The 22,467-nt window shown below is 37.4% G+C and overlaps 2 protein-coding genes across 3 annotated transcripts; both read right to left on the bottom strand.

Annotated features, from left to right (window-relative positions):
• Positions 1 to 8,972: 8,972 nt before the first annotated feature.
• LOC145088510 (putative serine/threonine-protein kinase PBL28) lies at positions 8,973 to 11,156 on the bottom strand. The gene is made up of 3 exons (XM_079026880.1): positions 10,135 to 11,156; positions 9,830 to 10,051; positions 8,973 to 9,538 (listed from the first exon to the last, which is right to left on the bottom strand). Exons 1-3 carry the CDS (start codon positions 11,068 to 11,070, stop codon positions 9,287 to 9,289), a joined length of 1,410 nt encoding a protein of 469 aa, XP_078883006.1. The 5' UTR covers positions 11,071 to 11,156; the 3' UTR covers positions 8,973 to 9,286.
• A 1,305-nt stretch (positions 11,157 to 12,461) lies between these two features.
• Positions 12,462 to 18,948, bottom strand: LOC145088509 (RNA-binding (RRM/RBD/RNP motifs) family protein). 2 transcript variants are annotated; one of them, XM_079026878.1, is made up of 9 exons: positions 18,794 to 18,948; positions 14,422 to 14,926; positions 14,230 to 14,346; positions 13,968 to 14,108; positions 13,695 to 13,868; positions 13,393 to 13,600; positions 13,105 to 13,292; positions 12,926 to 13,014; positions 12,462 to 12,845 (listed from the first exon to the last, which is right to left on the bottom strand). In XM_079026878.1, the coding sequence occupies exons 2-9, from the start codon at positions 14,884 to 14,886 to the stop codon at positions 12,683 to 12,685; spliced, it is 1,545 nt and encodes a 514-aa protein (XP_078883004.1). In that variant the 5' UTR covers positions 14,887 to 14,926; positions 18,794 to 18,948; the 3' UTR covers positions 12,462 to 12,682. The 2 variants fall into 2 exon arrangements, with proteins under 2 accessions (XP_078883004.1, XP_078883005.1); XM_079026879.1 differs by having other exon boundaries at positions 14,422 to 15,381; positions 18,794 to 18,942.
• Positions 18,949 to 22,467: the final 3,519 nt, after the last annotated feature.

Below are 22,467 nucleotides of genomic sequence, written 5' to 3'. Positions count from 1 at the left end.
TATTTTGATTGAATGTATGAATTGGCTTTTAGACATGGTTCACTTATGTTATGATTTGATCAGACAATGTTTTTTAGCTTTTAATATTTTCTAAAGTAATGTTTTTAAAACGAAATTTTTGGTCATGAAAATTGGGTCGTTACAGCTAACCCCGGCATCGGATCTAAATCTGGTATACACTAACATAAATAAATGGGCCGACATTGGTGCCTTAGACCCGTTCCTACTAGAGAAAACTCACCTCACAAAGCTGACTGTAGAATCCTGTGAATAACCCCTCGCTGCTAGCTAGCAGATCCCCGAACTGCTGATCCCTCGACTCCCCAAGCTACCAATACCAAAATACCACTTAGTCCAATTCAATAATCCTACTTAGGGTAAAATGACCATTCTACCCCTAGTCCAACTTGGTCCATTTCCAAGGCCCAAAACTGCAATATAAAAAAGCCCAACACTAGGTAAGCTTCCCAAGCCCACTAGTGGCCCACTAATGGCCTAATTTGCTACATTAGGCCCAATCCCCTTAATGGGCGTTACCCTAAGCTCAAACATATTCTTGGCCCATAATAATTGAGTCCTAATGGCCCATCAAAACCCAAATACCCAAGCATGGCCCAAATCGTGGCCCAATAACACAAAGTCCATACTGACAAGTTACGCGAGGCGTACATCTACGTACGCTAAGCGTACAGGCTAAAAGGTGCGTACGTTGGGCATACCTGCACGTACGCTCAGCGTAAATCCCCTACTAAGTCATTTTCCCATTAAGGGCTTAATACTCCACTTTAGAAGCTATAATCACAAATCCTGATCTTTATCCACGTCTTAATCCATAAAGTCACTGACTTGGTGACTTTACTTGGCTCAAACAAGCGCAAACTACAAAAATGATGCATTACTTCCATGAAGAGGGCTAGATCTCATGCATGAACCCATTAAGACATTCAAGATGGAGACTTTACTGCTTATGGGACCCTTTTAGCGCTGAGGGTGCAACCCTAAGCTCAAAGGCGAGATTTCATCATAAAGGTCCATTCTTAGGACCAAAGTGACTCCAAAACCAAACTACACTAAATCTAAGTATTCTTAGGTAAAGTTATGAACTTTATACCTCCAAAGAGTTCCAAATGATGATGTTATTCCATATCTATGAGCTCCAACTTCCCAAGTTCTTCCTTGCCAACTTCTTCTTTTCTTTTTCCAATCTTACACCACCCAAAATGAGCTTCTTGAAGTCAAAATCACCCAATGATGAAGAAATGAGTCGTTCTAGGGTTTCTCTGAGGTTGGCAGACAGATAAGGAGGCTAGGGTTTGAGCCATTATGTTCTTTATATAGTGGTTGGCCCTAAAATTAGGGTTTATGGACACTAGACGTACGTTGGGCGTACTTCATGTACGATGGGCGTATGCCTAAGGCACCCGCGACCATTCCCTTTATACGCAGGACATAACCCAGCTTACGTTGGGCGTACCCACGCGCCTTCCACTTTGCATGCATGGTCCTTCCTTGTCAACTTTGTACATTAGGGACCATTAATGCCAATAACTTCCAAGTGTCATATCTTCTTTATCCGAGTTCCGTTTCCAATGAACTTTATATCCACGAAAAGGTGGCAAGAAGCCCTATGCTTCTAGCGACACACCCCGGCCCAAAACCTTTCGAATAAAATTTTAAGAACCAAAAGACCAAAACGCCCCTATCCTTGGCCTCTGAAATCCATAAACGAATATTTTCATAACAGTGTGTTACAGTTTCGAAGAGTTAAAGTGGTGGTGTTGGTTGAAAGTAGTGATTGAAGGTGGTGGTGGTGGTAGCGTTGGTTGAAGTTGGTGGTAGTAATGGTGGAAGAAGTTGGAATATCCCTTTCAGTATTACTCCACAGTCTAAGCTTTTGTTTTAGTATTTGCAGTTTCTTTCTAAAAGACATCATCATATTCTGACAAAATTGCAAAAATGGTCCCTATGGTTGGCAAATTTATGTGCTTTTGGTCCAAAACTAAATGTTGGTGCACCACTAGTCCAAAATTGGATTTTTCTATTGTTTTTGGTCCCTATCTACTTAAAAAGACCATTATTCCCTTATAATTTGTTTTCCATTTTTTTATTATCAGTTTTTATTCAAAATAAAAAAAGCCTCAACCATACTTATTTTTCATTCTCGTTCAAACCCTAGCCCATTCCCAAATTACAAAAAAAATTGGTTGTCGTCTAAAACCTTGATCTAAGAACCTCTGTCACACCCCCAAACCAAGGATGGCAAAAACGTCCGGGGGTGGCGGACTTCATGTATAGTATCACAACAACGAGTATAATAGTGCTCAAAGTAAATACAACCATCACACATATAATTGAAAATTTTACACCAAAGTATATGTTTACATGTTTCAAATCCATTACATTATGATGATAAAATGAACTGTTTAACGATTTAACGTCCCATCCTCAAAATGTTGTTGGTTTTCCAGTTTCACTGATTTCCTAAGAATACAAGTAGTTTTGAAAAAGTGTCAACAAATAAGTTGGTGAGTTCATAAGCTTTTGAAAGTCAGAGTTTAAAATCCGATCTTTGCAATGAGTTGTATGTTACCAAGAAAATCCAATATTTTCCTTATAAAAACGATATGTAGAGCGTTTTTGGCTTAGCTTTTAAAAGCTCAAAAGTTCTTTTCCAAAAAGTTACAAAAAGTTAGGAAATCCTGACTTTTCCAAAAAGTTGCTTTTCCTTGTATTAAAACTCCAAAAGTTACTAGTTTGCCAAACATCTTTTTGTTTTTTTTTCTTTTACAAAAAGGACTTTTGGCTGTGAAAAGCTAAGCCAAACACCCCCGTAGTCTTAAAACCCAAGATTGGATGTGCGTGTGAGTTTTGTGTTATATGATCTCACGTACCGAGACCAAAAGTGTACAAGTAAAATCTGTACCTATTGTTATTAAAAGCGGTTTTAGATCAACATGAAAACCCTTTTTGATTTATAAAATCCCGTATACTTTAAGTTTTGTTAACTCCCTATGTGGGTCACTATAACTATACTAAGATTAACCAGTACTTTGTAATGTACCCCTTTTTGTATAAACCCGGTACTTTGTATTAATACCCCATTTATGTGAAGACCCGGTACTTTGTGATGTATCCCTTTTGTATAAACCCGGTATTTTGTATTTGTACCCCATTTATATGAAGACCCGGTACTTTGTAATGTACCCCTTTTTGTATAAACCCGGTACTTTGTATTCGTACCCCATTTATATGAAGACCCGGTACTTTGTGATGTACCCCTTTTGTATAAACCCGGTACTTTGTATTCGTACCCCATTTATATGAAAATCTGGTACTTTGTGATGTACCCCTTTTGTATAAAACTGGTACTTTGTATTTGTACCCCATTTCGTATGAAAACCTTTTGTAATGTAAATGAACATAAACTATACATATTATAGCTTATCAAAATGTTTGTAATGTATATGCGACCTAACTATACCTAGTATAGTGTAGTATGTTTGTTTGTGGTGTATAAGAACCCTTTTCTATGTAAGTCGAATGTATGGCAAAATATAACTATGTTTATCATTCTTGTTTTGTACTAATGGTAATGGAGGAGGATTCTTACACTTCGGTAAGTATTTATATGTTATGTAAATATACCACATCAAGAAACACATGTAAAATATGAAATCTTCAATATTAACACTTTGCTCAACAAGTTACAAAGTGCGATGAAAGTTATAAACTGTTACCTAGATTTTTACTTTCCTACACTGTTTTAGAAAAATCATATGAAGTCGAAAACCGATTCCGTAAATTCTGTGAGTTCACAAAATGTTTCTAGTTTATTCATAATTTTTCTCATGATTTTTAGTGGCCTCCAACATGTGTGAAAACGTCCAGAATCACATACTGGTCTGGATTGCTTCTTGAAATGATAGACAGTTTTGTAAAAATCACCATAAATCGTAGAAAAATTGTGTGGAGATGTTCAAGTAGTCATTTTAAAGCTAAGAAATGGAACTACTTGCACCTAAAAAAATTGAAAACTAAAATGTTTAAGTTATCCAAAACAGTCCGTGAATAGAGTTGAACTTTTCTGATGAAGGCTGTTAAATGAGTTTAGTTGTGTTCTTGGTGTTTTAACTTGTATTCCCCCCCCCCCCTTAAAACTTAATAAAAACATGAAAAGATATGGGTATGAAATCACCTTATATGATTTCAGAGGGTGAATGTTGAAGATGAGAAGTGTTCAACTCAAGAACACTTGAAGGATCACTTGAAGATTCGAAGATCTAACATGAATGTGATGATGTTTGTGTAAAATATTTATGATTTGAGTAAGAGTGAATGTAATAACCATAAGGAGGGTGATGAAACTTACCAAAAATGAGAGAAAAATTAATGATCAGCCCTTAAATCTCGAATTTGAATGAGAGGATTTGAGAGAAAAGTGGTGTTTGATACTTGGTGGAAATGAGGAAAATGAGTGAAGTGGAGAGTGAGAGAGAGGGTTTTCCAACTCATTTGGACGTGGGTTTGCTGGGAAATGAGTGGGGTAGTACCATGAGGTGACTAGGAGTGGTGGGGAGTACAATAGTTGGTCAAAGGAATGGGCATGGGGTGGTTGTTTGTGTCAAATATTATGGCAAGATCCATACTCCACCTCAAGATCTCACTTAATAGATTTTATTCTTAAATAAATATTTCCATAAAAATATGTTTAAATTATGAATATTTAGGGTCTTATATGTTAAAATATGATTTTTGGAGAAAATCCCGCGTTAAAATAATTAAAAACGGGCTTAAAACGGAGTCGTGGTCGAAAACCGGGTGAAAATGGCAAATTCGAAGTCAGGAGGGTGACTCCGGCCTTAACAGCATTAGATCCGAAGTGGGGCTTGGCTGCTGAAGTGGGTCTGAAGGAAAAAGGGTTGTGGTCCGAGTAGCTATCGCAGTGGCTTCATCAGCAGGGAAACGAAGGTGCGCCAGGAGGGTCTGAAGGCGAGGTTGTTGCGGTCGCTGGCTGCGGCTAGCTTGCTTCGGCTCGTTGGCTGCGGTCGGCTTGCTGTGGCTCGCTGGCTGCGGTCAGCTTGGTGCGGCTACCCCATTGCGGTCTGAAGACTGTGGTTGCTCAAGGGCCTCAGACTCAGTTCATGTGGTCTCGGATCCAAGAGGACTTGGCCCCTATAGAGAGGCTTCGGCCCTAAGAGGCTATTTTCCAAAATATCTCCCCTCTTTGAGTGGTTTCTCATCAAACCAAGTATCGGGATGCCCCCAAATGATCAAAATAAATCGAAAGGGGTTTTGAGAGAGATTTTGGGAGAGATTTCTCATACGAAGAGAGATTTGGGAGAGATTTCACAATCAATGGAGAGAGATTTGGGAGAGATTTCACAATCTTGGAGAGATTTGGGAGAGATTTCACATACTTAAAGAGATTTGGGAGAGATTTCATAATCTTGGAGAGATTTGGGAGAGATTTCACATACTTAAAGAGATTTGGGAGAGGTTTCTTTTGTGACCTTTCTGAGTGTTTGGTTTCACCAAGCAAGGTCCGTATACCCCGTTAAGCCATGTTTAAGGGTCTTACACACTCCCGATGAGTATGCAACATTGTTTTATCGGTTGAATTCATTACTTACCACAGTTTTAAGTTAAGGGAATCTAGATATACCACTTTTCAATTGATGAATTCTTATTAGAATAGCGAGCTGTATTGTAATTATCTAGCGAAATCCCTAGTATACCAGGGTTAATTGGGTTGACTGGTTAAAATCGTTGACTTTATTTGACTTTGACTTGACTGGAAGTTGACGGTTGTCACAACCTCCACAGTCAACGACGCATCTATACTCGTCTTCCACCATCGGCAATCTCCCCCACCGCCTCCCCCTCCCTCTTTTAACCTATCGACGCCTTCTTGATGGGGGAATTGATTTCTAGAACCATTTTCAATTATTGGATCTGAGGGGGGGAAATTTCTGGAACTGAAACATTTAAAAAGATTGTAGGCTTAGATATTGGTTGCAGGTTGCAGGTTTGTTCTTGATTTTGATTTGGTATGGTTTGGTGTTGAATTTCAATTTGATTTGAGGATAAAATTTTGTGGTTGTCGGAGATGAAACGTGAAAATGGTATGAGATGGTGTTTGTGGGTAAAGGTTGATCGAAGATGGTTGTTGATGAAAAGAGGTTGAAACACACACATACACACATTATCCCTACTAGGTCCTCCCGTTCTCAAACAACAATGAAGAAATCGAGCATCAATAGATAACGTTCTTAAATTGGTGAAATCCTATACGTTCTTGAAGTGCTTCGATGTATTCCATATTCAATCTATTTTTTTCACTTCTCCGATCTGTAGTTTTCTAGTTATTGTTCTTTGATGTCCACATTGAGGAGACAAAATTAAATAGATATTGGTGGTGTAGACGGGTGGTAGTGGTGTTGATCAATAGTGGTGGTGGTGGTGATCGGAATGTGAAAGTTGGCTTAGGCGAGGAGTCTCCGGTAGCTTCTGTGGTGGAGATTGAGGAAGATATGTTGGCAACAATTTATTGAAGATTTTGAGGTGGTAGTCGTTGACGATGATGGAGGCGGTGGATTGAAGTCTGGTGTTTGGTCTTTACGAGAGAGAGAGAGAGAGAGAGAGAGAGAGAGAGAGACGTGGTGAATTGTTGACTTAAGAGTGGGGTGGGTTTTTTTGGTTTTTTTTAATTAAAATAATAAGAAATCAAATAAAAGAAATTAAAAAAGAATCAGTTAAGGGTATAATTGTCATTTTAGGTAGGGTATGGACCAAAACTACAAGAAAATGATAACCATAGGGACCAAAATCACACAAGGTATCTAAAATTGGACCACCGTTGCACCACCAAAACCACAGAGTTTTGTCAACCACAGGGACCATTTTTGCAATTTTGTCTCATATTCTCCTCCGAAACGCCATCAATTTTCCAGGGAACCTCGACCAACTTTGTGTTAGAATTTTGGGGTATGAGAGCACTTAGAATTCTGAAAATCGTGATGTCACTTTCAAATTGAAGTATTTATGTGGTACTCTCGAAATCAGCAATTGGATAAGAATCAGAAATAAGGTGCAATAATAGAGAGTGTTTTTTATGAATTTCGTATGTACCCAAAATAACAACCAAAAGGTGGTTATAAACCTCTATGTCTGAAAACTATCACAAAGCAGTTTTCTATGTCTGAAAAATGCACAAACTGTCACAAGATAGTTTCCAACAGTCACAAAACCGGATCTTCAACAAGAGTCTAAGACAAAATAAAAAAACGGATCAATACTCTAAAAATTGTGCCCCTTGGACCCCGCCAAGGGATGCCACCCCTTAGACCCCGCTTCCAGGGGCGCTGCCTCCGGACCCACGTTCTTTCAAGGGTTTTGCCCGTAAATGACAGTCTACTTTGAATCTTGAACAAAATTACACAAATGTGCACTCCGCACCACCATCACTTGTTTAGTATTTATCAAGATTGTTTATTGTCAACAAATTAATCTATTACACTTAAATACTATTAATGAAACAAATCACCAACACTTTGCGAACTCGTCATGCAAAAACAAACACTGAAAATATAGAACGAAGTTGAGCTAAAATTCATGATTGCCTCTCTCAAAAGAATAAGTGGGTTATCGCGGTCAAGAATCAATCCATTTGGTTCCTTTTAAAGAAAGTTTTTCTTCTTTGAGAAAAATTATATTTCTGCTTACAGCATTGTCTTATATTCATTATCAATGTTCCATTACCTCGTCTTGGACACCATTGATTGAAACCCTCGGAATTTGAACTTGTGACTTCTATAAAAAAAAATCATTGTCTTTCCAAGTGAATTATTAGATGATGGTTAAAAAAAATATTTTTTGTTTATTTAGAAACTCAAACCTTTATTAGTTTTACTCCTTTTTAGAAAAATTTCTATATTAATGGTAAATTTTAATGAAACACAATCACATACACATGTTCTCTATAACTATGCATACATGAAATTGTGTTTAAAAGAAAATGTATAATCTTCACCAATGTTTTAAATAACGTTAGGTGTGACGTGACAGCAATGTCAAGCTCAAACTTTTGCGAGTTGTGGCTTGTTTGTACGTAGTGACGAGTCTTGAATAGAAAACCACATGGTTCACTAATTTTTCTATATACATTTTTCTATGTAAATTCAAATATTTTTATTGGTAAGGTACGTCCTAAATACTTTTTAAGGTTGGTCGCCAAAAAATTTCTATATAAATTTTAGATAAATTAAAAAAAAAAAAAAAAATCGGTGGGTCCTAGCGGCGACAAAGATAGGGGCTGTCACCGCTAAAGGTATTAGTGGCGACCGGTCGCTGCAAAAAGGTATAAGCGACGACATGTAACGCGTCAATTAGATGTCGCCGCTAATGTCAAGGTCGCTGCTAAAGGCGTCACCGGTAATGGTAACATTTATTGTAGTGTATTGTCTTAAGACGACATTTTGTTAAATTTAGTCGTCAAATACAAGCTTTGTAGCCATGACGAAACCATATCAAGCTTTTTAGAACCTTGATCTTCACCAATGCTACTTCTAAACTCTAATTTTTTTATATAAAAAATATTGTGATGTATGCATTTTTTAAATTATAATGCTTATGTAAGATTGATGATGATATGAATGCAATATGAGACAACTTTGTATGTAAATTAATACTATATAACTTGTGAAAAGTAAAGTCGATCATAAGGAATTAATGATTGGCATCTAAGTTGACATATTCAAAAGAAATTATCTATTGATTAAAAGTAGTTAGGCTTTAGTGGCTTTCAAGCAATGCCAAAAACCTATGAAGCCATGTTTAACAGGTTATAAATCTTTTATTCAATAAAAATCAATATGTCAATGGTACTGTATTTTTCCATAGAAAAACCTGATAGATGTGATATCCTAAATGATAGATAGCTAGCTGTATCAAGTAATTTTAATCAACGTATGCTGTTCTGAAAGTCTATTTCTTGATGCTTATAATCATTAGGCTTGGACAAAATTTCACAAAGAACAAAATAAATTAATCTAATATATACAACAACAAAAATGAGTATAGATGTTTTCCACTTCGGGTAACTCATTTATCCTGATATATTCACGATATTGGTAAACTAAACTAAACTAAAGTTGATGGACATTAAGCGAAAAGAAGTAGGTTAGGGATTCTATGAGATGTTCTTTCCAATAGTAGATTGGCATTTTACAATATTAGCCCTTCATATATGTTATATGTACCTATAAGGAGTCATATAAGAAGAAGGCTTTCATATTGTAGCCTTCAAGTAACAACCCAATCCATCTAAGTAAAAACCAGCGCGACCATAAAACCCTGCAAACGTACCTTCATCCCATGGCACTGAAAAACGAGTCTCTGTCTCTTTACCAAAAGGCCCACACGTCTTTTTGGTTGTCTTAAAACACAATGATGAGATTACTATATAATTTGCATAACGTCCGGTCGTTTTCCCAACTGTTCCTAGTATCTCGGTTATCTCCTCATCAACATCAAAGTTAACCTACAAAAACCAACAATAATAATCATATTGCTAAAAAGACAATAATCACATAGTTATGGTGTTAGAGTATATTATTATATGTTATGTCATGTGGCATCATTAATTATAGGATGTATATAGATAGCATAGATTGTTATGTCTTAACATTTTGAGACGTTAACCAATAATATTAAGGTTCTCTGTTTTAGCTTTCAAATGGATCACTTTTGACTTTTGACTTTTTGGTAGATATGTTCAATGAATAGACTGTTGCATCTTTTTTCATTTTTTTTAATATTAAAGATTTGTCACCTCAGAAATTCTGCCACCGCTAGGGCCGCCGCTGCCACCATGACGTTGAGAAGAATCCAACGTCCCACTAAAATCTTGAGTTGTGAAACCAATAGAATAAAGCCAATCCTCGTGATCTATCGTTATCTTCCGAAGCTTCTGATTGCTATCAAGCTGCAACGACCATGGGGATCCCCCTGTGCTCGATCCCCATAACCCAATTCGTACGATTTTCCGACAACCCTAGCATTAAATAGCACAAAGTTCAAGTTCTTTACAAGATTACACCAGAACTTTGACCTATTTTCACAAGAACAGTAACTTACGATTTGAAATTCCAACGAGATTTGTAGCTGTTCGATGACCATTGCCATCGTCGGACGTTTTTTCCTATCTATTTTCAGGCCTTGATTAGCGATTCTGGAGAATACTCGCAACGAATCGGGCTTTATTTGTTTCCGAATACCGGGAAAAATGATTTCGTCTAGTTTCCCCTCTTCATAACGGAGTTGAGCCAAGTGAGATAAGAACCGACGTTCGTCGTCATATTTTCCGATCATCGCTAGCCTTCCACACAAGATTTCAAATAAAATCACACCAAAAGAATACACATCCGACTCTTTTGTAAGAACTCCCGTCGATACGTATAGCGGATCAACATAGCCAAATGTTCCAGCGGCATTTGTAACAAGAAAAGTGAACTCCTGATTCGTTGGACCTATTTTTGACAACCCAAAATCGGAAATTTTTGCTTCCCAGTTCTCATCCAATAAGACATTAGAGCTTTTAATGTCACGATGTAAAACCCTGTGCCCCTCTCCGACACCGGTATGTAGATAATTTAGTCCACGAGCAGCACCAAGACATATCAGAAGCCGTTGCACCCATGTAAGATGGTCGGTGGCCAGATACTTATCGAGGCTTCCGCGACCCTCGTGCTCGTAAACAATGATTTTCTCGTCACCTTCTTCGCAGAATCCAACAAGAGAGACGAGATTTTCGTGTTTGTAACTAGAGAGCATGAAGATCTCCATCAAGAACTCATTTTGTCCTTGACCACCCTTCACGTCTAGCCGCTTTACAGCGACGGTGGTGGATGGTCTAGTGGATCTGGTGGCAGTGGCAGAGACGGGGAGTTGGCCTTTGTACACACTCCCAAATCCACCCTGGCCGATGAAATTGCCGTCGGAGAAGTTGTTGGTGGCCAATTTGATGTCTTTAACTGGAATTTTAAGGTGGTCGAGTTCTTGGATTAGAGACATGATGAGATTACAAAAATTTTAGGGTAACTGGGTGTTGTTGCGAATTGTGATAGACATCCAGTAAATTCTCTACTTATTTGTATAATTCTAATAAATATATTAAGTTCTAAATTATATTTTACGATTTGGTTTATGCCACTTTAATTAGTAACAGGAATAATATAGTGGAAAATTGGAAAATAATATTTGTGAAACGTGAAAGTTATGAAAATTGACAGACGGGGTTACGAATGAAATTGTGATAAGAAATAATTAAGGTTTTTTTTTACGCATGTTATTTTTATCTTTATTTTTACATGACATATTTGTCATTTTGTGAGAATTTTAGAAATTTTATTTTCTATTTATCATTTTTTAAGGATTTCTATTTTCTTAAAATGAAATTCCATAAAATTGTAATTGGTTTTATAAAGAAATAAAATCATCCTATTAGTTTGTTAATAAATTCTCATAAATACTTCAAACGATTTAATTTCTTTTGCAAATTTCAAAAAATTACATTACATTATGTTATGTAAAGTATTACATTATAAAATATTTTCATATTTATATATTGATATTAAATTTTTATTTTTAATAAACTCGTGTAATACACAGGTCTCACACATAGTAGAACTATTTAGCAGGGAAACACATAAAGGTGTACTTATTATTTTATTTGTATTGTAGTTATGTTTTTTTTTTTGAACCGTAAAACTAACATGTTCTTAAATATAAAAAAATATATATATAATAATAATAATAAAAAGTTTGTTTTTGATAGAGATGGTTATGGTCAGTAATAGAGTAGGTAAGGGGTTGTGCGTTGTAGTGAGGATAGTTTACATGGGCTTATGGTACATCTTTTATTTATCATGATACATTTTTCTGATACACCCACTAAATCGAATCACGTTTTTTTATGTTACCATTTGGGTTGCCTTGTTATATACTTTTTTTGGGCTTTTTGGTACAAATGGGTGGATGATACAAGTTAGTCATATTAAACTTTACGTAATGTAATGCTTCCCCCAATCAATTTTTTATGTGATTGTGTGTCTTAGATTATCAGTGGCTGCAAATGATGAATTTCCTTATTTGTATGTGACATTACCATTAGTACAATGTATTTCCAGCACATTACATTAATTTAAGTGTGAGTATGTAATTTAGCGAGGGAAGATAAGTAGTTGGTAAAGGTTTGTGCTGTTAGACTGTAGCATCTGGTAACATTCTCTATACCTAACTTACTTTAATTTCAGTTATTGGATATGGTTTATGAGTTTAGTTGGTGATGAAACTGTACAATGGAGATTAGGAATAAACGATTGTAAAGCTTTTACATGCAATGAGCCGAGTCCAAAACAAAGGTTCAACAAAGTTGACGACATGATGGATTGGATTGGATTGGATTAGTTAGAGCAGTCGGTCTAGTTTTATTTTCCATATAACAAACCAACTATGATTGTTCATTCAAGCTAATTAAGCTCTCCATTAAAAAAAAAAGCACAAAGAAATGTTAAAACAATTTAGTTGGGCAAAGTTTTTTTAACCATTCAATCCCAATCCCTATCCCTCCAGGTGCTCTTAAAGTTAATCCATCTGAGACACAATTAACATTAGACCCGGCCTCCTAATACGGGTTGTAGCGTCGTCCTCCACCTCCTCGACCTCCACTGTCATTACCACGCCTATGACCACCACCTGAGCCGCCTCCTCCACCACTCCGGCCACCACCACCTCTTGGCTGTTGTTGCATGGCCTGTGGTGAGTGTGGCTGCATACCTGGTTGTTGCCTGTTTTTGCAAATAAAAGCGAATGAATGAAAAAAGACATTTGAACACAAAAACCGTCTAAATCTTCCTCTTCAACTTACAGGACGTATCCAATCCTTCCGTCAGGCAAAAGCATTGGCATCATGGCCATACCAGCTGTTGAAGGTCCCCTTCCGTATATAAGTGGCGGCTGCAGTAACCCATGAATAATACTTTCATTTTTTTTTTTAAAAAAAAGATAGATAAGATGAAGAAATGTGTTGTGTCGGTTGTGACCTACCTGTCCATAGGCGGCTGCCCCATATCCTGCACCCAAACCACCATATGCACCACCTACCAAGCCGCCATAACCAACACGAGGAGGGTGGTGGTTTGGAAGTAGAGCCGCCTTATTCTGGTTGTTTGAAGATCCTCCAGATGATTTCTGGTCTGCTTGTGGCTTAGCAAGTGAGCACTCCAATACTTGACCTATATTACATTATATATACACCAAAACCATCTCAATCAAAGTACATAAAATTGCTTTGATCATGATCATGAGAGAGAGCAGTATGTATGTATGTATTACCATCTAACTCATACTTCTCGGTGTTCTTAAGAGCCTTCATGACACTTGATCTATCTGCAAAATGAACAAAACCAAACCTACTCCTCTCGTGGCCTGCTTTTGCAGGAGGGAGAACCACTTTTATGATCTTTCCATGGTGCTCGAATATCTTTTCTAACTCATCTTGAGTCACATTCTTTGGTAGATTCTTCACATACACTGCCTTCACCTATACATATATATGACTTGACTAGTCAACAACTTAACTTTAATAGTTTAATATATATAAAAAATAAAATAAAAAAGTATGCACCTTCACCTACCTGAGAAGAAGCTGAAGACTCTGCATTTTTGGGGTCAGCCCAGCTGACAGTTGGAGCATTATCATCAAGTTTAAATTTAGGGTTCAGCATTTTTTGTCTCGAATACTCTGCACATGCATGGTTATAATACTCAATGAAAGCAAATCCACGGTTCCTCCTAGAGTTTTGTGGATCCTGTAAATAAATACAAAAAACAAAAAGCCACATTATATTATATTATATATAATTAATATATCCAACAAACAACCAACTAGTGATGGTATCTATTGATACCTTTAGCAGCTCAACAGAATTGATCCCTGGTCCAACCTTTCTCACAACTTTTTCCATGTCTTCCAATGTCCAACTTTTAGGAACATTACCAATAAATAACTTATGTTTTGCTTGAGATGTGGAACACCTCACCCTTTTACCCTGAGATATTAATTAACAAACAAACAACAAAAACTCCTTACCAACCAACAGCCAATATAGCTTCATATTATTATTTATTGTTTATAAAAAGAATGATAATGATAATTGTAACAAGCAATACCTTCAACTCCTTAGTATTAAGCTCCTTGATGGCAGTAGAAGCCAACTCCTTGGTCCTGAAGGTCACAAAAGCATACCCCTTATTCTCGGATGCATCTTTGCCCCTCATTATCCGCACCTGTTTGTTTCTTATTTATTAATTATATATATATTTATCTTTAATGTGGTGAGAGAAAGAGAGGGATAAGGTTACCTCTGTGACTTCTCCAATGGATTCACAAAACTTTTTGACATCATCTTCGGAAACATCTAGAGGAATTCCACCAAGATATACTTCTGAACCATAAGGAGGAAGGGCAAGAAGTTCTGCATACTTTTTCTCTTCATCAGCATCAGCATCAGCATTCTCCATTTCTTCATCCTCCCCCGCTTTCTGTCTGTCTGCTTCATCATCAGCATCTTCCTCCTCCTCCTCCTCTTCTTCTTCTTCTTCATCTTCCTCAACTTCTTCTTCTTCTTCAACCTCTTCCTCTTCTTCTTCCTCCACTTCTTCCTCTACTTCCTCATATTCAACCTCCTCTTCAACAGCCTCCTCTTCAAAGTCCACCTGCTCTTCTGTTTCAGATGCTGCTTTTTCCACTACCTTTGGAGATTCCTCGGCCTTGGAAGCTGCCCCACCTGCCCCTGCCCCTGCCCTTGCCCGGGTGGTCCTTGGCATCTTATTGTTATGTATCTAGGAATAAAAGCTTGAACAGCAACTGGGATAGATACACAGAAGCCAGAAGAAGCATTTACAGAAGAAAGAAGAGAGCAATGGGAACAAGATTCAAAAGGAGAAAAGGAGTGGCAAAGTGAGAACAACAGTGATAGAAATAGAATCTGTGCCATTAGATATGATATGATATGATATGGTTTTGCTCAAGGAGAGTTCAAAAATGGCAGACAACTGTGAATGACTGAATTCTCAAAATGATATGTGGAAATTTGTATCTAGCTTTCTACCATCAACAATGCAGCAATAATGAGAAAGGTGGAAGAGCAGACAATAAGGTTTGAGATATCAAAAAATAATATATGTTCATACACAGCAAAGTCAAATAAAAGATGGGGAACTATGTCCAGGCAGGCATGGTCAAAGGAGAGCTAAATGGGTTCAACAACAAATTATAGCATCAAAATTTATCAAGAAAGATGGGATTAATTTTCCTGTTTCCTGCAGCAAGTTAATGCACAGGGGCTGAGAATATACTCTCCAATGAGCAATTCAAAAATGCACAAAAGCAGTGCTTAATAGGAGTATCATATAAGCCAACTCACTCACATAACAATGTGCATGAGAGTACTTGTCCCCTTTATATAACTTTTATACATCTTTTACACAACAAAGAACAAAAATATATAAAAATTGCCAGACAAAACAGAAATATGATTAGAGAAAGAGGAGAAGCAAAAAAGAAGGCTGCTAAATCATTGGTCATCCAATGCTTCTACTAATACAATTTACAGTCACCAACATTCCTCACAAATAACAAATACCTCAAGCATGCACACTTGATGCAAAATACAATATGCTCTAGCCCACATGTGCTTAACAGCTGCATGTTGCAACCTCATCAAAGGATTAAGTCTAGCTTAAGATATTAGGACACCACATGGGGACTACTGCCATTCAGTCTAGCCTAAGATTCTCCATCAACACAATGGCAAGCCTTTTGTGCATCCTATAGGGGTAGATAGAGAGGAAGATGGTTTTTAAACTATCTTAAATAAGACAAACCAATAGTCCATAGGCTTTCACATAACTTAGATATATTCTGATACATGATATCTCCCTCCATAACATCACCAATTCAGGATTTCTCTCCTAAAAACCAAAATTCTTTCCTATTGTATATGATCTTCTTCCATGTGTTGCCTTAATTATGCTACTCGGGTTGCTTGCTCGGTTTCCCTGTAACTTCATTTATAGCTGAAACAAAGCTACTTGCCCGATTTTCCGAAAGGTTTATATACAAAACACTCTGACAAAGTTGCAACTTTTCTTTTGCTCTTTGTTTTCATTTTTATTCTTTTTATCATCTGAAGGATGGTTTATAATCTACAGAGTAGTGGGATTCATATTTGTCTCAATTCTACGACAACTATTCATGAAATACAAGATGTTTACTCAGCCTTTTTGATCATCTTGGTTCAACTTATGAGAGCCTTCATGTATGTTTGAGTTTTCTTTGCCTCTTGCCTATTCTTCCCAGGAGACCAATGTATAACACTAGCAGAAACACATATGTGACTAGTATCTCTCACTTTTACCAATAGCCCTAGTATAGCATTTTCAACAAGTGAGGTGGGCAAATCCAAGCTTTCTGTCTACACTTTGGATACAGTATTGCATGATGTGAGGGGTCTCTAGATGCTTCAGTTGATAGGTTTATGATTGTAAGAGTGAAATGAATACAAATAGTAAGAGGTTAAGACTTAAGAACTAGTCCTACAGTCTTCAGGGATAAGATTATGGATTGGAATAACAAGAAATGAGATTTTTCTCTTTTAGGCCAAGTTAAATTATCTTGCTGTGATAAAACAATAAAAGAAAAAGACGTTAAAGATGAACAGCATGAGAAGAGCTGTCTTTGGTTGATGAAGATTTAGAGACTTCTGAAGCAACCATGCACATAGTTGAGATTCAAATCTTCAATGAGGTGCAACTTTGTCCTAACAAGGTGGTTGATACTTCTCATTAACCTCCTTCCCTTGTCAATAGTGTTAATGGAACTAGACAACTAGACAACAGTTTCACAAAAGTCTCTTCAAGAACACAATGATTCGATATCCTTGTAAACATGCTTAAAATGTATGTCCAAAGTTAATGGGGAGTGCTATCATTAAAAAATGTATCACTACTCGCTAGTTATGTCGTTTTGGTAAACTAATTGTCTTTAAGGTCTTCCCAGGGTTTCACACTTTCAACAAATCAGCCAATCTGAATTCTATATAACCTTATTTTGATCAATGATGCAATCATGCTTTCTCCACCTAAACCTCATTAGCCGAAATAAATGCATTCCTTTTATCTGCCCAACAAATTTTACCTGATCAAAGCTCAAATGTGAAAGATGTAAGTCGATTCATACGAGCAAAGCAAATCTAAGCTTCCATACCTAGTGTCATCAAGAACTATAAGATTAAAAAAATATATATTGGAAAAATAACATAGGAACCTATTGTTAGTGAAAGTTCTCATATTGTTCTTCTAGGATGGAGACTTCAAGAAATCATTCCAAAAAAAAAAAAAAAACGAGAAATGTAGAGGAGCAGCATCATGCTCAACTAAAGCCGCCAAAGGAGTATATTATATTTGCATACAAAAATGTGTCATCTACATTTCTCTATTGCTTTTCAGTATTGTTCCTATATATCTAGTTCTACACTTTTCAAGGATCCATGCAAGTGGCAACTACAATTGACTGTAAGTGCTAGAAGCCTCACTTAAACATGTGAATTGTGAAAACAAAGAAACCTTAACAACTTCAAAAGATTTGAACTGGCACAAATTTTGGATGACTCGGGCAGGTATCCTAAGTAGTTGGGTAGACCACAAATGAGAAAGAAACCCGATCCATATTAAAACAAACAATAGTTCATGAAGGGAATGGAAGAAACATACAGCAATTCGAACCACCTAACAGTTAATGAATCCTAATACTCACTTATCTTTGCTTCACAAATATAAAGTTCTAAATTTACAATCCTTCACCCGTGTTGGCTAACTGATACCAAAAAACTTGACCACCAAAAGAGATGTCCATGTACTCTAAATAATACTTCACAACCATATCAATCCATGTCCATCAAGCTAGACCTTTTTTATCTACTGCCATTGGCATTTCTATGACCTTCATCAACTGGCCTCTACTCCCTACTTATATGTTATCAAACTAACTATAGAAACACATAGTCTTAGGCACCCACATCTTTTATGATAGATAGGTGTCCATATACACCTAGCATCATTAATATGCTACTACATAACTTCAAAGTGCCATTAAATCAACATTATTCAAAGCCGATTTGAGTGAAGAATCAACTATAGCCACTTGTAGAGATTCATCTTCCAAGGTGATTCATAAATTCGCTTCTATTATTACAGACACTAATAACCCATATGTATCAAAAGTCAAAACATACACACCGAAACCATTACCAAAGACACGGTTAACTGGTTAAGAAGAACATAGATTACCAAATTAAATATGTTCTTAAAGACTACGGCTAACCCTAAAACAGCCGGAGTTAACCCTAAAATTGAACGCGATGCCCGGAATACTGTCAAATCTCGAAAAAATATAACAAAGAATAACAGGAGTTACACTGCCCAGCAATAAACTCAGCTGTAAAAATTAACACTTACAATGTAAAATGCAATGTCAATTTCCATCATGGGCCTAATAGTTTCTAGTTTCTATGTTCTCTTAGTACACGAATCGCGTGTCAAATTGATCAATAATGAATAGCATAATCATATACCTGACCAGATAAATATACAATTTTTTTACAATATTTTCCTTATCTTCGTATAATATAAAAACCGTAGGTCAGAGAAATAATAAAGGTAAATTATGTATTACCTGTATGGCGGTAGATGACTGATCTCGAATGAAGACGATGGTAAAATATCTGCCGGTCGGAGATGATGGTGTCGGAAGAAGGGAAGAGCGGCGCTGAAGCCTGAAATGTTGCAGGTTAGGTTTAGTTTTACCCTCTTTCAATCCCTTCTATATTTATTTCAGAACTACTGAGATATTTTTTCGAATTATAAAAAAAGGGAAAATTGGCTGGCAAATGACATTTTCATCCTTATTTTATTCTCACTTCGTTTATAGAAACGCAAATATATTTTCATAATTCATATCAGTTTGTTAGAAAAACGACAGTATGTCGGACAATTTTGGAATATGTCTTTCATGTAAAACATCTCATATTATTTAGAGTAAATTACAGTCTTGGTCCTTGTGGTTTACATTATATAACACTTTTGGTGCAACTTTTGACAAACTAACATCGATGGTTCCTATTAAAGGTTTGGATAACACCGGTGGTCCTCCCAAGTTAACCCCGTCTGTTTTTCCATCCATTGCACACAATAAAGGGGTAAATTGGTAAACTCGCATCTTCAAGCCAAGTTTGTCCGTCGATGTAAATTCATACTCGGACACGTTACCTCCCCGGATAACTCGCATCCCCTCCCTTATCTCCCCTTGAACTCCTCTCACCCTGCAGGAGCCTCAATCAGGCGTTAACTTATCGTCACAATTATCATCTCCATGTGTTATACATGATTCTGGAACGAATGAATTAACTTTATCTGAATCAAAATTCATATTGTCCTCGATCATTAATGTATGTTCTTCATAAACACTCAAGATCATAGAGCCAGCATTGCATTGTATACAAAAATTAATCTTGCATGGTTGTTTACGTGGAGAATTGAATACCACCGGTCCACCGGATGCGAAGTTGTTAGCAAAACTGATCAATTTTGTTTGCAAGCGTCATGAATTAGGCGACGAAGGTGTAGAGTTGTTGGTTTTGAATATAATTTTATCTACAGTGTCATCAATGTAGTTGAGGATACATGGTGATAGTTTGTCGTAGATTGATAGTTGCATATTTATTCATTTAATTTGTGCTTTATCTTAATATTTTTAGTTATAATTGTGCTTATTTTAGAACAAAATGTGCTTAATATGTTTAAATTTTGTTTTGTAGCAACGAAGACACGTGTGGGATTAAAAAGGAAGCAAAATGCGGATCTAGAAGCAGGAAAATCGGACCAAGTCATCCAAAGTCAAAAATGCTTTGAAATTTTGAAGCCCACGGAGTGGAGATCATTAGCCACGCCGTAGTGAAACGAATATTCACGATCATGTATGTCGAGTTGGGGAATACGCGTATTTAAAGATGACCACATTGTTGAGCCTGTTTGTCACTGCGTGGGAGCCAGTTTTTAGAAAGTATAAATATTTCGGTTCTGCTTTCAACCCTACCTTATGCTTCAGGTTATTTTCGACTTCTGAAGACCACAGACGTGTTGGAAGACCAGGGGAGATTTGATTTAGAATTGAAGTTGAGTTTTGAAGAGATTTTAAGGCAATAACACTTCTAAACCTTTGTTCACTTAGTTTTTAATCATGTTTTCCAAGGTGAACTTCGATTTTGATCGTGTGATTTCAGTAGTTATGGGCTAAAAACCCTAACTTTTGTTTAGAATTGCAACGCCCTGTTCCGAATCGTTTCCTATTTGGATGAGGGTGATGTAATTTAGATGGTCCAGATGTTCGGTTTGTGTTTTGGAGCCAAGGGGTATTTTGGTAAAGTGTCAGTTCGGGCTTTTATGGAAATTGGATTTTAGTTCGGGACATTTTACGGCAGGTATGAGTTGATAAAAGCGTAGAGCTTCTTGTTACCTTTCCGTGGATATAAGGATCGTCGGAATCGGATCTATAATGAAAAAGTTACAGCCTTCAGAAGAATTTATGGTTTAAGGATAACCCTAGTACGTGGGGTGTACTTTGGGTGAGGGTGACATAATTTAGATGGTCTAGATGTTCGGTTTGTGTTTTGGAGCCAATGGGTATTTTGGTAAAGTATCAGTTCGGGCTTTTTATGGAAATTGGATTTTTGTTCAGGACATTTTATGGCATGTATGAGTTGATAAAAGCGTAGAGCTTCTCGTTACCTTCTCGTGGATATAAGGATATTCGGAGTCGGATCTATAATGAAGAAGTTATGGCCTTCAGAAGAATTTAAGGTTTAAGGATAACCCAAGCACGCGAGGCATACTTAGGGAGTATGCAGAGCGTACTAGTGCGAGGTCCAGTACGCGAGGCGTACGCTAAGCGTGGTCAGTAGTCATGGTCGCGGATGCGAGGCCTCGTACGTTGGGCGTACGAGGGTTACGCTTTGCATGCGAGGAGATTAAGAAACCCTAATTTTAGGGTGTTGCACCCTATATAAGGTCCTTAAGTCCTTAGGGTTGGCCTCTTTATTAGCCACCATAACTCTAAAGCCCTAAATCGCGACCCTTAGCCTCCATTGTTTTGTCTTTGAGCTCTTGAGAAGAATTTGGTGGTTATTTTGCTCTTTTTGAAGGAAGTAAAAAAGATTGAAGGTGCTTTGCTTGGTGTGAAGTTTATAGATCCATAACTCCAGAATCACCACTCATTTTGCAAGTCTTTTGAGGTATCAAGTTCATACTTTGTCATCTTCTTGCTTAAATATCTTCATATCTTGGTTTTGATGCTTTTGGTTCCTTTTTGGGCTAGTTTGATGGGTTAAGTTGTTGTGGGGCTTATTCTTTTAGATTTGGTCATATAATTAGTTTCTTAGGCATAAAGTGTTGACGTGTCCCATCAGGAATACGTTAGGTATAACAGAACCGTCAATTTGATAGACGACCTAGGAAAAAGTCGGTGTACGTCTAACGTCGGGTCCTCACCCTCTCCCTTCACAACCTCGTATTTGTTTCTTGGCACCCAAGCGCCAAAACCAGTGTCACGAAAAAATAGTACCAGTCGTCCTCCATAGCGACAGGTGTAACGCTCAGGACGCTGATCCCCTGGAAAGCCTGCACCAATAACAACGGCCACTCACGGAGCACGATCTACCAATCGAAAACCATCTGTCCCTGTTAGACCTGAAAAAGTAGAAGATATGGTCAGGGTTTTGTCCCCCCGATTCCATGTATAAAAATTTCCATTATCCTCCAAGAGAAGGGGCCAACATTCAACATTAACCCTTTATCTCATACTTTCTCACCCTCTCATTAGAACCTTGAACTGACTAGATCGTCGGAGCATCGTTCCGGGATAATCTCCCGAACGACGAATGACGGTCATATTTTTTGTTGTGATTATCGGACCCCTTTTCCATCCTTCACAGAGCAGGAATCGAGTCGGAGACATATCACAACATTTGGGGTCATCCAGACATACACCCAGTACAGCACAACCCACTTCGCAACACCAGGCGTCGGAAATAACGAATAAAGGACTGATACATCAGGAAGGCGACAATAATAGCTCGGTGAGACCAATGTAGTCCCTTGACAGAAGCAGTCCATCAACACTGGAAGGACAGCCGCTCACACAGGCACCAACGACACCGCTAGTCGGCTCCATGGCAGAGTTCATTACTAGCTTATGGCGGCCGTCACCCGTCACAACAGAACAATCGGCCACAACTACCACCATAGTGCCTCAAAGAGCGCTGACCACCAAATCACAACAAACAGCAGATCGAC

The sequence above is a fragment of the Lactuca serriola genome, chromosome 2, assembly GCF_051521515.1.
Source record: "Lactuca serriola cultivar US96UC23 chromosome 2, Lser_US96UC23_V15, whole genome shotgun sequence".
Lineage (NCBI taxonomy): Eukaryota > Viridiplantae > Streptophyta > Magnoliopsida > Asterales > Asteraceae > Lactuca > Lactuca serriola.
The sequence above is the reverse complement of the archived record's forward strand: the minus strand, read 5'-3'. Positions and strand labels throughout refer to the sequence as shown.